Genomic DNA, 15,990 nt, shown 5'->3' with positions numbered 1-15,990 from the left:
TCTAGGCAAGGGGGCTTTCCAAAAACATATGCTTTTGATCGTCATTCCAAGTGAAATGTCATTAGGAAATACTTTTGTAGAATTTGTGTATGGATAATTGCTATATAAAATTGCTGATCTAGCCAAGAGGGAAGGGGGGACAAATCCCCATACTACCACCACATGTTAAAATGAGGCCATCTGGCCATCTGCTGCAATGTCTGAGTTTCCTCCCCTACCATATGTGCATGCATACACAGACAAGCTTGGATGTGCTCTTAGTAGGGTCCCTGCAGGCAGCTCAGCTCTCTTCTTGCCATATGCAAAACTTTATTGACCCAAAGGAGAGGGCTGGATTTCATGTTTCTGCACACCCGCTTCCATGGGGGTGGGATTGGATTCTTTAAACTTTGCAGTTCTTGTTAATTTATAGAATAGCTGCACTTTGTTAAAGTCTGGTGCGTTTTAGTCAAATGATACAGGGAATCTTGCTTTGTTGCTGGCTCTCTTGAGTGTTTCACTGTTCAGTAAAGCATATTTGCATAATATAGTAAATACCAAGTCGTCTCATCTGTCTAGCTATCACTGCATTGTTGTTCTCTGAATTAGTTTCCTAGTACAGCCTCCAAGGATGGGATTCATTTTCTGTGTTTTGCTAATACTTTAAAAGCTTGTTCTCTAAAAGGGAAGCTTAATCGCTTCCCTGGTGTGTGTGGGGGTACCAGTCCCATCACTGCCAACAGGGCAGTGACCCTGAGGCCCAGAAGTCCAATTGCAGTTCTTGGAGCTATGAGGTCTCCCATCTTGCTCCTCCTTCTTCAATGAGACTTTGAAATGTTTTGCAAAGAAGTTTTGCTATTTTCTGGGTGTATTAATTTTATTTATTACTCATTTCAATCTCTTGCAGAAATATAAAATGCTACTAGAGGCAAAGCTGTTGCAAAATAATCTTAATTTTTACAGGGTTCTTTCACTGCTTCATTGTCATTTGAATTGAAATTTTAAAAAAGTGTCTCCATTGTGAGTGTATTAGGTTCACTTGGAGTGTAACAGAAGACAGAATCTATTGAAAAGATTTTTATTTTTTTTTAAAGACTACAGCAAGGCAAAAGCCTGATCATTAGTCCTAGGAGAGAAGAGGAATTCAGTAGAAAGGAATGGCCACTTCCAGCTGTTCATGCAAACTGTTGTTATTTCCCTGGAGTTCAAAAGGCACAATGCTGATATCCGGTGAATTGCATCAGGCTATATACCTGACTCTATTTTTCATTGCAGTTGGGCTAATTTAGACAGAGGAGGGTTATTGAAATAATATTGATAGGAGATGCAGGAGAAGAAATGAGTCAAGGCCCTGGACCCAAAACATGAATGGACCACCATTGATGCTTTTAGGTTCCTTAAAGATTTAACTTTGTTTGTGCCTCTGCTGGACAGAGAAGCTATTTATATATATATATATATGTGCAATATGGACCTGTCTGAAATCCAAGCTGTGGATTTATCATATGCTTATGAGTTCAGTAGCCAGTGTTCAAGCATACATTACTGTGAGCTGAGGAAAAGGGAAATGAATATGAACTTTGCTAGCTGAGAAGAAGTTTTAATGCATGAGATGCTGTTGGGGATTCAGAAAACATGGATTCAGTTTCTGATCTATCTACAATTCCCACTTCACATGTAGCACATCACTTCAGTGGAGCTAGAGCTGAAGGTGCTTGGGTATAATTGTGGTGATGAGTATTTTCACTGAAAGCTTTTTGCTGTGACAACAGTATAGCGTTAGAAATCCTGTAGTTCTCAGTGGGTCACTAATGTGGTCTGGGCTAAGAGAATCCTCTTTTCCCAGAGGGTATTGGCAGAACATCCAGATTTGGAGAGCTGCTAATATTAAGTGACAAAAGTACAACTGCCAATTCCCAGGCCATGAAGCAGCATCAGACACTGTCAGGCAGTGATAAAGAGAGGATGTGGAAAGCTCCACTAAAAGAGAGGGCTGAAACTTGGCCCTTCCATTCCTGGTAGCATGTGGAATCTTTCTTTCTCTACAATGTAGAAAATACTAATTCTCCATTTCCCCTCAATTCTAATATCTCATATGGCAATGGAGAACAGCTTTCTATTCTCTGTCATGCAAAACCAATAAAAATAATAACCAGGCCTTTTAACGTTCTTGTTCCTTTTCTCTAGGCGGTCAGGTTTGTCAGCCTCCTTGACTTGTGGAGCCTCAGCCTGGACTCAGTTTCCTAACAGAGCAGTGGTGAGTAGAGAGCTATTTTGAATGTTTTAAGAATAAGAGCGCTGTTTATATTCCCAGGCTGCTGCTGTTTGTTTTTCTTCTTTTTTCCTAGTAGTATGACATTACTGGCTCATAGTTAGCTTGTATGTGTCTAATTCTCAGGCGTTCTCCTGCAGTCTGTGTTGTGTGTTTGTGAATTTGCACCTGCATTTCTCAAGTGCAGGAATTGTATTCGCATTCACTGAATTGCATTGTGTTCTTTCCAGGCTGTATCTCTGTCTCTTCAAATTCCAGGCCTGCTCTCCTACATGCTCCTGCCTCTCCTAGTCTAATGTAATGTGCTGATTTTAATAGGTCCATTCTCTCTCAAAGCTCTGAAATCCAGCAACGCTTGGTATTTTCATTAGGACACAGGTGATTCCATTTGATGCATCCTTTCAAACTAACACAGAGCAATTAATAAATACTCTCTTGTATGATGATTATTATTTTAATTTACAGAAGTCTGTGGTTATAATTTTATGTAGAGACTATTTCTCTACTTTAAGGAGGGGAATGATTTGTCAGACTGTACCATGAGCAGTTAGATCGGTTTGATGTGGTTTCCATTCAGCAAATACACTGTTACTCACCTTGCTCTGCTCAAAAATTATCTGCTTGAATATTTCTGGGAAGATTGGCCTGTTATTTCCTGGCTTTTCCTTTTTTTCCTCGGTGGTATGTTGCCATTTTCATCTCCTGACCTTAGTAATTTTCAGAAGTACCTATGAATGTGTTTGAGAGTTTCTGATGCTTCTTGAAATGCCTGAGAGTATTTCAAGGGTAACAGTTTTCAATGCAGCAGTATTGCAGACTCTTCTCTTCCTGCTCTTGCTCAGCTGGGCTGATCCTGGCTGGGCACATACTGACTCGTCCCTCTGAGCAGGAGACACGTCACTGCTCCGATGGCTGCTTATTCATGTGGTCTCTGACAAATGTAAAATCCAAATGTAAGTGGCTGAAGCATGAAGTTGCTTAGTCAACGGTTGCTTAGTTGCCTGATTAACAGGAGGCTAAAGGCTGTGGATAGTCCCAAAGTGATACCAACGCAATAAAAAGCACAGGAGATAAATCAAATACAGGTATGTTCTTTACTAAAAGTTTTGTGTAAAGATCGGTATACTAAAAATCGAAGCAAAAGAGATGACTACAGAAATACAGTATTGTTATCACATAGCAAGAAACAGCATGTCCAAACACTTTTCTTTCTGATGTCAACCATGTAATAAATGAAAGGCCTGTGTTAAGCCTGTTTTAGGACTGGCATTAAAATTATGTAAGAGTTCAGGGTAAAATCTGATAGGAGGATATGAATTTCTTAAGAGGAGCATCAGAGACACTCTGTCAACTTTGCTGAGATTTTTCCAGGATCTTAAATATGATCCAAGAAATGAAAACATGTTCTTATTGCATCATTACAAGAAATGTCAACACTGTTCCAGCAGTAGCAGTGGAAGCTGTTAGAGCATCTTTAGAGCTATAAACTTTTCTTTCTAGTATTGTCTATTTGCAGAGGTATATGGGTTGGATTTATAAGCTTTTTTCCCACAATTTTGTTGGATATCACCTAGCTAAAAAGATTAACAAGAGTAGAAAATTCTAAGCCACATTTGCAAGTGATTGTGGTAAGTTATCACTGAATGCAGCATACTCTACTTTGAATTCACAGTTTGTTTCTTAAAGATATTTGTTTATAATGAATGACATGGCCTATGCATTTAGTGGTAACTTAGAAAAATGCTACAGTATGCATGTATGTTTTGGCTGGCTTCCATATCTGTGTGACAGAGAAGCTGGGATTATTCTGATGGACGAGTCCCTCGTTGTGAACTCTGTGTAGTGTAACTAGATGTCTCGACTTTATAAAGCAGTATACCACAAGAGGGAGTAGACAGCTGTTTTTAAGTAATGCTGCTACACACAATCCAGATTTCAATGCTAAGGATGCGTAACCTTTATCAAATGAAGAAAGACTTTGATTATTTTCTATAATCCTAGTAATGCACTTCTATCGTAAAGTAAAATACAAATCTCTCTTTTTCATCAGAGGTCTACTTAAATTAGTTTATTTTTTAAGCCACAGATAGAAAGTTAGTGGAAGGCCATGTCAGGTTAAAAGCCAAGCAGGTTGAAAGGATTTCCCAAAATGCACAGAAGCTCTTAAGTATCTGTAATAGAGTAGAGGCTTGCCTGGCAGATGTGAAGAGCCCTCTGTGCTTGTCTTCAGAAGAGCCTTCAGGTTTGCCATGTTATAGGTAAGAGAGAGACTCACTTTCAGGAAAAAAAAAAATAAATCACATTTGCCTTCTATTTGTTTATTAGACTTCCCCTTCCACCTCCCCACTAGCAGCCTGAAGTAAGCAGGGTCTGGTCCCGGTGCCTTACCCGGTTCTAGGCAGGTCTCCAAGAGCTGCAGGAAGACACAGCTATGAAAGCATGTCCTATTCTGCATAAACAAACCTCTGTGCTTTCCTTCACTTTTTATTTTCCTGCCAATAAAACTGACTGGTACATTTCTATGTGGGGTTTTCATTTCTGGCCCCTAATCATCTGTTAGTTTTGTGTCTCTTATTGCAGGATACTTTGCATACCACCAAACTGTTTACACTAGTACTTTATACAGAGGAATAGATCTGTCTGTTAAAAATACAAATGTGAAATATAGTCTACATTCTGGCAATGCCTGCTAGCAGTTTTGCAATGCAAAATTGTGAAATTTTGTTGTTTTGGGTATAGTACACCAAGAATATTGAAAATCTTGCTGAACTGCAAAAGAATTCTGTTATTTTAGCAAAATACATATTTACTCTCATCTACTTAGCAAAAAATGCATACTTACCTTATCTCATCATGTGCATATGACTCAGTAATGGTATAATTTATACAGCAGTAAGAACCATATAATTACTTCCCATCTAAGTATTAATTATAATTGTGTCAATCTTTGGAGTGTTGAATGATGATTGCAGTTGAAAATTATTTAGTATTTACAGAAAATCTAAGTGCAATTTTAATAATTTGGATGATACTTCCTTTTAAACACAGTTATATATTTACTATACTCATTTTTACATAAATTTCAGTGGGGGTAGTAAACTGAAGTCCATTTTATTGGCATTAAAAAAATTTATTTTCAGTGAAAATACCTCTAAGAGATTTAGTGGAGAAGAGCCTCTGATAACTCTGCTAACTAGTACTGGTTGAAGATGTAGTTTAGTCCTTGTGTGGAGGTAGGGTGCTTCTGTACCATGCAAGATTAAACTCTCACCTCTGCAGTTTACCTCTGCTGTTCCTGCTAGTGTGCATCTCCAACTTGTATGCATTTATCATATGAACGTGTGAGAAGTCCAGGTCTATGAACACAGGCTAGATTTGTGAGTAGCAAAATTTCAGTGAAAAGGATCATGCCTAATAAAAGAGGTTTCTGCACAAAGTGAGGTTCTCTGTTACTGTGCATGCCAAGTCCAGCATCTATTATTTACATCACACTAATGCAATTACTAGAGTCAAGGTCCTTTGTGACACTACAGGCTCTTTACTGAAGAAAGAGACCAGTTAGTGCCTGAAAATGCCGTCACGCATGGGAACTGGCATGAAGCATCTTCTGGGGTTCTAGACACTGCCCTGCCCTTGGCTAGAGCAAGTCCCTGGGAAGGGCATGCAGCTGCCAGGCCTGCACACGGCTGTAGTGCAGCTTCTGTAGGTAAAGCCAATTGGTCTTGGGGGATCCACTGCCACCTCTCCATCACTTGCTGTTGGTTTCTTTTGAGGAAGACTTACAGCAGGCTTTGCAGTGGTCTGGAAAGTCTAGTACTGGCCAGGCTTTCCAAAGGAAAAGTGTGACTCTTTTTTTCTTTTACTCCTATATGGTACTGACAGTCATGTTTTGCAGGCAGTGTTCTGTCTCTGTCTACTGAAATACATATTTAGACAAAGAATTATTTAAAAATGCTTTGTTGCCAAGACACTGAATGAAATGTACTAGTGACACCTACAAAGACAACGAAATGCTCTTCTTTTTCCTTCTGCTCTAAAACATGCAAAGTATCATAAAATCAACAAGTAAGCTTGACTGGATAACATGTATCTACATTAAGAGTGGCTGATTTCAATGTGTTTTGAAATGCTTCAAAAAGGTCAGATGCACTGCTTGTCACTGCTGCTCTTCTATGCTGTGTGATGTCATGGAACACTTTGAAGCACAAAGAGGGAAGTCTAGGTAAACTTTCAAAATTCACTGTAAAAAATAAAATCCCATTGCATCCCTGTTTAAAGATATAAAATAGGTAAAACTTTCAGAGGTTTTATTCTTCCATTTAAATGTTTTTGTTGGTTTGAGTTCTTCAGAAGAATTGAAGAGCCACTTATTCACATGATTTGGTTCAGAAGGCTCTGATAGTCAGTGGAAGAATTTTTCAGTACTTCCATTGGAACAAGTGGGATGGGGATATTCTGTTCACACACTACCGTCTCATACAGGGGAGCAGCCTCCAGTGTGAGAGACGACAAAGAGATGGATGAAATGGGCTGCTCCAAGTCCTGCAGCCTGACTGCATAATTTGCAGCCTGTCCTGTAGTCCCAGATGCTGCTTCCTCTTCCAGGCTAATGTTTATAGATATTTCATTTCTTTCACAAGGGTCAGTAAGAGAATAGGGGGGGGGATCATCTGTGGGAATATATATTTGTGTTGCTCCTGGCCCCACGCATTCATCGTAGCTGAAAAAAAAAAAGAAAATTTTTCATTAGATTCCTGTGAAAAAAATGCCACAGTACATTATTTTCAACGTAACAGGGGCAGGTAAAGTGAGAAGAAAAGGATCGTCTGCTGTTTTGTTCCTCAGCCCACATCCTTGCTTACCCTGCCATGTGAGACACTTGAGAGCATAATACTTAAAGGCACATCTCTGAATACCTAAAGATAATCCCAGAGGTCTCAGTGATAAGTTTAGACCCCATCCTCCTGCATGAAAGTAACATCTGTGGCAGCACTATTCAGCTGAAGTACCTGGGGATAAGCCCAGCTCCTTACAGCCGGTTAGGCAGGAGCAGGAGGAGTAACTGCTGGCTCACACAGAGCTGTGCACATCGCCATAGGTGTAGCACAGCGGGGGTTCATTCCTGCTTCGAAGTAGCTAAGTTAAAGGATGGCTGGGGAAAAAAAAAGGAAGTGGTGTTGCTATTTTACAGTTCTGAATAAGGTATGGAGAGCTTTAGATGGAGTCTTAGAGTATCACATCAAATGCTGTCCTCCTGACTCCCAGGTCTCTGGTGCTCAGCCAGCAGTTACATGCAGTGGGTTGTCTGGGTTGCAGATCTGTGCTGGCAGAGGCAGCAGGATTTCTTGCTGAGGTGCAGAGCTGCGATGAATAATCTTGACAGACTCATGCTGGCCATTCTGAGACTCAGCAGACTCCCTGCCACACTCTTCCCGAAAAGGAGGAATGCCAGACAGACCGATTTGTGGCACTTCTGTGAGGAGCCAGCTCAGGTCTGTCCAGGCTTTATAGCTCTGTCTGTGCCACCAAGCTAGAGCGAGGGAAAACTATCACCTCCACTACTGTGCTCAGTGCTTGCTGTCCTGGTGTGAATGCAGACAGGCACCCTGGATTGGAGCTTGGACTGCAGAGCCTAGGGAGGCCCACGAAGGGTAAATAATGAAGCCTGAATAGACCAGCATGTCTTTGTGCTTGTGTTTTCTCCTGTTCTGTGCTGCAGGAAGGGGATGGGAACCAACAGAGTGGACATGAGCAGGCTCGGTGCGTTTGTACTGTGCTGCGCTGGCACTGCCCAGCCCTCTTAGCTTAAGGGCTCTGCAGAGATTGCACTGTGACCCCAAGGAGGGCTGAACCAGAACTGGTGAATCTGGTCTGTTATCTGGGTGGTCTGCTGTCTGACTACTGGAGTGTGATCACCTCTTTGTCCGCAAACTAAAGCTGACTCCACTTTTGCTATCAAACCAGCCCAGGTCTAGTAGTCTGAAGGAAGGTCCTGTTTTCCTGGTTCGCTGGCTACAGGCAGAAATGAGGAAGAGTCATAACATCATGATCCTAAATGTTGGATGTGTTTTGTTTGTGGCTGCCTTGTTTAGCTGTTTCAGGATCATTTTAAATCCAATTCTGAAGGAGAGAATGTTTCCTGTAAAAACCTCCACCTCCTCAGTTAACCCGAAAAACAATTCTGCTGGAGCCAGACAAATTAAGAATGCATTTCCTCAACCACACTAACCGCAGAGCTATTAAGATCTGGGATATTTCCTGAAACTTAGGATATTTAGCATATGTCTTCCCAGTAGACTTCAGGGCATCATTCTGCCCCCTGTAATTGCATTACTGCCAGGCTAAACACAAGCTAATAAACCTTACTTGTAGATTGTAGGTGCTTGCAGCAGGGCAGCTTGCATTGGTTAGAGTGAGCTCAAATGTACTGCAATCAACCATGGAGGCCCTGCCCTAGGAAAGTACTTGGTTCTGCTGCACTCATTTGTACCTTTCCCTCAGAGCACTCCTGATGATTTTGATGGTATTGTTCCTAGTCCAGGTGATGGAAATGGTTTTTGGGGAAGGGAAAGGTAAGAAAGTGAAATCTTAGTACTAGGTTACTAAATAACTCAAATATTCACAGGTGGTTTTATTTTTACCTCCTTTTTATCTTATTTTTATATTCATGAGTACAATGGTTTTTAATTTAGACTAGAAAATTTTGATTTCCCCATCGCAAAGAACAGTATATGAAAACATAACTGTGTTCTGAAGATGCTGAATAGGGATCTTCAGAACATAGGTACTTCAGAAACAAGTCCCAGCCCATAGAAGGTTGAATTGTTTTGTATAGCATGTGGAAAAGGTTTCAGTCCAGCCTCTACTAAGCCCACTGAAGCTTTCAAGCATACCTGATATTCTTTTAAAAGATCTTAGACCTCAGTCAGATCGAGGACCTGATGTCCCCAACTCAACTCTTCATGAACTCAGTGAGTGTAAAGGAAGAACCACTTTTTGCAGGATTACTTACTGTGAGCTGCATCTTTACTTAATTTGGATTTTGCTGACCCAAAGCCCAGTGAATTTATGTAAAATCTTTCCACAGATTTTGACTGACTTAATCAGGCTAATGAAGAGCACCTACTGGGTCCTGTTACCATAGTAAAAGAATTTCAGTTTTGAAAAGCCCACAAAGTGGTATGAGTTTCAAGGTGGAAAATTTTGAATCCTTTTGCTGAGACACAAAAGGGAAGAAGCTTCTCTGTCTCCTGATTCTGGGCCTGGACCCAATGCAAGGGAAAACTGCCACTGACCTAAAGGAGAAATGGGCACAGTATGAACCTTCTACTTACTGTTGTTATCTGATCATCTGCATTTCTTTCCCTTGGATTTAATTTAATATCTTTCATGGACTGTAGCTCAGCTCTGTAGAACTAAAATGCTTCATGGGATAAACAGTAAAATGATCTGTCCTTAAGGAGACTTTTAAGCATCAAGATAAATGGGTAGCGAATTACAGTGTTCAAGACCTGCCATTTCAGTGTTTAGTTCCAAATATCAATATATTAGTGTTAGGGCACTTTTTCTTCATATATATGATGGATGAAAACCAATTCTTTCTTTTTCTGCAAACTCCAATGCAAGTAATGTTTCCCTCCCCCCCCCCCTTTTTGGCAATTAAGTTCACATTTTAAAAATCGTAAGTAAGGGCAGTAAGGAACACATGCTAGATTTTATATTAAATAACTTTTGGCACCTTCACAGCTGCACCTACCATTGTGGCCAAGGAGGCAACTAAAAATTACTCAAATAGCTTTTTTTTAAAAAAATAACTTCTTGTACTTCATTAGCAAGTTATGATCTTGATATTTAGTTTCCCATATTATCTTCTAAGCACAGTATCTTTGCTTGTAATGCTGACATTGCAAGCAGCTATTGCCATGATACTATGATATGTAGTGGAGTCTACAGATAAGGTTCCTATCACTTTCTGTTGAGGATAGAGAAGAGATGAATTAAGGTCATAAAAGAAACTTTAACTTTGTATCTTTCCCTAGCTCCCAAATGTTTTGTGTTTTTTTTTTTGTTTGTTTGTTTTTCCTTCTTCTAACAGCCTCAGTAATTTGGTTTTGCTTTGAGTGCTGTTATAGAGGTATTCCTGTAGTATAACTAATGGATATCAATGCTACAAGCATGAGTTTTATTTTGCAGTCTCTCTTTCAAAGAGACCATAATATGTGAACTTATACATCTGGTCTTTGCCAGATCTTTTTTTTATTAGAGGATTCTAAGCAACTATTTTAAGAAGTAACACACAGTTTGAGAGGCACCCACTGTCCATGTATTGTTGGTGGTTGGAAAATCATTCCAACCAAATAGAAAACCAAAAAAAAAAAAGATTTAAAGGATTACTTATAAAAAATTGTAATAGCAATAATTTCTTACAGTTGATTACCATGTATTGATATGAGTGATACTGGACTAAATACTTAACTGTTGTCTTAAAATAAAGCTTCATGTTTGAGGAGAAGTGAATGCACTCTTGCATTTTACTGCAGTGAGGTGTGTATAATGAATTAAGTGGTATTGCTAAGTTGTCCTGTAGTGTGAGGTCTGCACCTTTGACACAGCTTTTAGGTTTCTTTCTTTTTACTTGCAAACAGCACAAACTAGGATAGAACGAATGAGCTGCTTTCTCATCAGCTAGTATGGAGACCTCGATACCAGAGGGGCCAAGAGGTACTATGTAATGATAGCTACCACTAAAAAGAACCAGTGCATCCATAACAATCAGTAATGATGATTCCTAATATTAAAATTATGCTGTTACATGCAAGTCACTCAAGTATGCCACCTAATGCTGTTGATTCAATCTGAGAAGGTGGCAGCTGTAAAGCTCAGTGATGTGTAAAGCTGTGGTTTCAGCATGAGCCAACGTCCATGTCACTGAAAGGAAGTGTCCCCTGCCCTGCTCCATACTCCCACTGTTTTCCTTGCACTACTTCCTCCCAACCATGATCCCCAATCTGGAGCTAAATAGGCAAAAAGGTTGTGTGTGTGTGTTTTTTGGATTGTTTTGACCACAGCTCACAGGTAGAACTTAGGCATATCATAAAAGTGCAACCTCAGTAACTGCTAAGGGAATGACACCTACATGTATGTGTGTATCTATATACATGTTTTGCAACTGAAAATGCAAGAGCATGGAGCTTGCATGACTTAAGTAGAAAAACAAAAATACTTGCTAGTCTCTTACAAAAAGTAAGTTATGTTTAATCTGAGAGATTCAGTTCTGTGAAGTTATTGTACATGTAAAAAGTAGCTGATGCTTGAAGTTCAGTACAGCAGTCACAGGAAGATCCTTATAGACAAGAAAGCAAATGCTTTTGAAAAGTATTATGTTACCGTAACCTAATAATGGACCACAGGAACTCATTACACTGCATCTCATGAATATCATGTGTCTCTTTTTCAGTCCTGAAAAAAACCTTGGTTACAGCACTTGTGGTGAACACACTTTAATCCATTTATTTTTAAAAAATTATATTATCTTAAGGCTCAGTGTATTTTACAGGCAGTCATGAGAAGGAGGATGTTACTGACCATGAAATGTGCTGTTGTCTACATCTTTTTTTTTTTTTGGCCTTGTTTCTTGTCAGAATAACTTCATTGTCATTGTAGACTATGCTATTGAGTTTTTAAGGGATAATTATACTAAGAAAGGCAAGGAGGGCTGATGTCTGTTAACATCATCTTACCGCATGTAAATGTGATCTGCAAAGAGAAGAATGTTGCTTAAAAAATACAGCAGCTCTTCAAGTTGACCTTGTTGACTCAGAATGTTGGGGGGTGGGGAAATGACTTCATGAATTTGTCAGGTCTCATTGCAATAAGTATTAGGATAGGTTTGTTGCTAAGGAAACCCAAAAGAGATTATTTAACTAGCTGTCATTCATAAATTATGACCTACTCTCTGGGGAAAGAAGAAGGTTCTACTTACAGAATTTTTTAAGATGCAAACAATAGCTAGTGAAAAAAAGGCAAATCTGGGGAATGAAGAATTCTTCTTTGTGAAACAGATGTCTTTTTGTTTACTTTGTTCATTTGTTATATGTTATGACTCTACTAAAATTGCTCCTGTTACATTGTTTCCATTTTGCTGATGACCTACTATCTTCTTTTAATAATGGCAAGTAAACAGAATCACTATATCTGGAAAATACATGTGCTGACAGGTTTAAGCTATGATGAAAACAACACAAAGGATGTTTGTATGATGTTGTTACCTAATAAAGAAAAACTGAAATTAGAACAAATACACTGTAACTCTCTAAAAGGAGGATCAAAGGAAAAAATAATGATGTGTTTGAGGACCATGTAAGTAGTTCTGCTGATGATACTATCTCTGATCACACAATCTACTAACAGCTGGGTTTGTAGGACAGCAGCTTGGAAATGTGTCAGTGTTTCCTTTGAGGTGTGTTTTTCTTAGAATACATATATCCTTTGATGATGTGTAACTACCATGAGGGAAATGTATCATTTTTGATGGAACTGCTTGTATAGTGACATATGTCATGAGACAGGATATTTTTCTAGGTTTATTTTTGATACTGACAGTTTCCATTTGAGATACTAGGTGCATTTACTAATGACTTTTGCAGGCTTTGTCAGTGATTTATTAAGCATCAGTTTAATATTTTTATATAATAGCAATCCATTCAATATTACTGATTGTCTCAGTCATTCACTTAGTTTAATTTTTGAACAGTGACTTAGAATGAAGAGCCAAAACATCTTTCTTTATTTAAAAAAGAAACACCCCTAACTGTTGGGGCCTAGTAATTAGGAGAATGATAGTGCAAGAATAAGCAAATGTAGTTAAGTGGCACCTCGTCCTATGCAGTTTCAGTCCTAGTTACTGTGTTTGCATGAAATCAAAATCCATCTGTCTCTGGGCCTGGATAATATTACATGAGAGTTTTTTACTATGATTGATCCCAAATTACAGTGGGTGAGGGGGAAGTAACAAACATGTAACACCTGGAGATAACAGCCCCTGGTGTCAGCCAAACCAGGGCCCTGAAGGAATGATCCAGTGCACCATAAAATCACTGGAGTATTTTCTGGGAATGTTTTGTCACATATATTTGAAATGCAGCTATTTAAACAAGAGGGAGATTCTCTTGAGGTACCCTGGAGGAATCTCTCTCTTTTTATTAGCTGTAGAGTGATGCTGATCTCCTAACTGAATTGACCTGTAAGCTCTCTGAGGTGTTGTGAATGCACTTGCAAGGTGCCTGCCTGATCTTGCAGTAGGTAACCGTCAACAAGTAACACTGTTATTTTCTATTTTAATATTTTTAAATAGCAAAAAATGTAACCCAAGGTATTGTTCAAGGAAACATCTAAGGCTTAAGTAACTTAATCCTTGAAGAGACAGGAAACTTGGCATTAATTTATCTTCTGCCTTTTTTCTGTTCATAGCTATTTCTGGAATTTCCTATTCCCTGCAACTACAATAGGAATATTTGTGTTAACAGGCACTAGAAGTCTGGATCTTTATTCTGCACTATGTGTCAAGATAATATTGAGGGATTTGTGACTCTGATGAATAAATATTCCAGATGAAAAATGAAATTAAATGTAAAACAGTGTTTTCATGAGAACATAGCATTTGCAACTTATGTAATACAGTTTCAACATAATTGTATAGCTTTAAACAATTAAAATAAATGTTTTAAATAAGACAAGTCATTCTATGATGAAGATTTTATATAATGCATTTCAGCCTGGCATTAATTTTATATATATGATAAGAACCACTTGATCATAAGCAGTGTTTAGTCTCTGGATTTCTGTAACCATTATACAGTAAATGACAGTGAAGCTATGGGCACTGGTTGAGTAATAATAATCAGTTAAGACAAATTTATTTAAAAATAATCTCTTAATCCACAAACAGGGTTCTAAACAACAATACCAATTTTCGCATGTCAGCAGGAATGCTTAGGACCTGCTAGTATGAGGAAGTTTGCCATGTGACAAAGCCCTAGAAAGGGCTTTGCTTTAATTATTTTAGGAATGAATTCTGAGCAGATGAAGAAAATACTAGCTGCAGTATGCAACAGAAATTCTAACTGCTGGGAAATTAAAGAAAAATATTGCTTTTTTTTCAGTACTGTTATCAATCACTTAACAGCTTTAAGTTGTGATTGTTCCCCATGGCACAATCAATTTCTGGTTAGAAATGCTTGGTGCCTCTCTTTCATTAGGTTTTTCTGCTTTCACTGCTGCAGGGTCTTTTTTTTGATATGCAGCAATAGTTTGTACTTCTAGAGTGAAACTGGGACAGGTGTAGGGAAAGGCTGGTCAGACTATAGAGCATCCCAACAGATATTTCTGATGACATAAAGCCAAGAGAACTTTCTGCCTTAGCCTCACAACATGCAGGCTGAGGTGTGAGATTTTTGACTACAAATACAAGAAGCAAGTAAAGAGAAAGGCATGGGTGGAATGGAAATGCCACAAAAAGAAACTATCGTTAAATGGGTATAAACAAATTTAAGCTGGAAAGAAGAAGGTTGCCATAATAATTAGGAATTAGGTCTCCTCCTTAGGTATTCCGGAATGAGTATAATGGGGACAAAAAATTCTTGTAAACTCTGTTATGGAATAAGTACATTTCTATTAAAAATTATTACTTGCCGCAGCAGGGGTGTGACTGGGTAACTGTGGAAGATCCTTTCAAGCCTGTGTTCCTCTAACCGAAATGGCTTCCTGAAGGATGATCCGTTAGTAGAAAACAGCCAGATGAAGGAAGCTTGAAGGAAAACCTGTCCATGCAGCAGATGTAACTTGATGGTGCTGCCACTGGTGTGGTGGCATTCACACCAGCTGAGAACCTCACCAGGGCAGGGCTTTGGTTAGAGATATACCAGAGACATCTGAAGTACTAGTCTAGATACACCTGTTGGGATCTCACTTGCAGACTCTTGACCTCTCAAAGGCTGCCTTAATGTCGGGCGTGAAGGCAATCTACCTGTGCTTACTAGATGGGCTGTGAAATGTGGGTGTCATGTAAAAATCCCTTCACAGCAGAGAGCAACTAACTAATAAAAAAGCAATTAACTTGTTTCTATATCTAGTATTAATTAAGGATAGCACTAGGATGTGATGGGAGGGGCTTTTGAGGGTCTAGTTGCTCAGAAATTGGAGTTGAAAGAACTGAGAGTTTTATCTCATGTCATGATTTCTGGTGGATTTAAACCGGTCATATTTCCAATGATATTTTTTACTTTACTGACCGAAAATCTCAATGACGGTGCTGGATTGAGATCTGAACTTAACCACAAATGTCCGTCTCATGCTTTGCCAGCTGTTGTTGTAATGTGCCAAAAGCTACTTGCCTTGCATGCTTGCAGGAAAAGGCCTTGGCAAAGGAATACAGCACAACATAGCAAGTTCCTATGTTAGTTTCCTGCAAGCCTAATTCTGCCTTTCAAGAAAATCTAGGAAGCTGGCTTAAGCCTTCTTCCCTCTGAGACGGCTAACTTGCTTCTTCAGAAGCGGGGGATGGAGAAGAATGTCTTAGAGAAGAAAGTACCTTAAGTAGTTTGGGGTTTTTTGGTTTTCATATTTAGAGAGAAATTAGGGTCTGTCTTTAAGACGTGCATTTCCTTTTGCCATTTTAAAGTAATTTTAAAATGGATTTGCCCATTTAAACAATGCAGACTGAACATGGGCATTAAGAGTAC

General features: G+C 39.0%; 1 protein-coding gene across 3 annotated transcripts in view; it reads right to left on the bottom strand.

Moving 5' to 3' along the window:
* Positions 1-6,544: 6,544 nt before the first annotated feature.
* The window catches only part of BEAN1 (brain expressed associated with NEDD4 1), a 60,883-nt gene continuing 51,437 nt past the window's right edge, over positions 6,545-15,990 (bottom strand). For all 3 annotated transcript variants that reach the window (XM_074839924.1, XM_074839926.1, XM_074839925.1), the window contains one exon: positions 6,545-6,971. In XM_074839924.1, coding sequence (XP_074696025.1) covers positions 6,623-6,971 — 349 coding nt within the window. In that variant the 3' untranslated portion in view covers positions 6,545-6,622. The remainder of the gene's footprint in view (positions 6,972-15,990) is intronic.

The sequence above is a fragment of the Strix aluco genome, chromosome 14, assembly GCF_031877795.1.
Source record: "Strix aluco isolate bStrAlu1 chromosome 14, bStrAlu1.hap1, whole genome shotgun sequence".
Lineage (NCBI taxonomy): Eukaryota > Metazoa > Chordata > Aves > Strigiformes > Strigidae > Strix > Strix aluco.
Note: the sequence above shows the minus strand (reverse complement) of the source record. Positions and strands in the feature narration are given on the sequence as shown.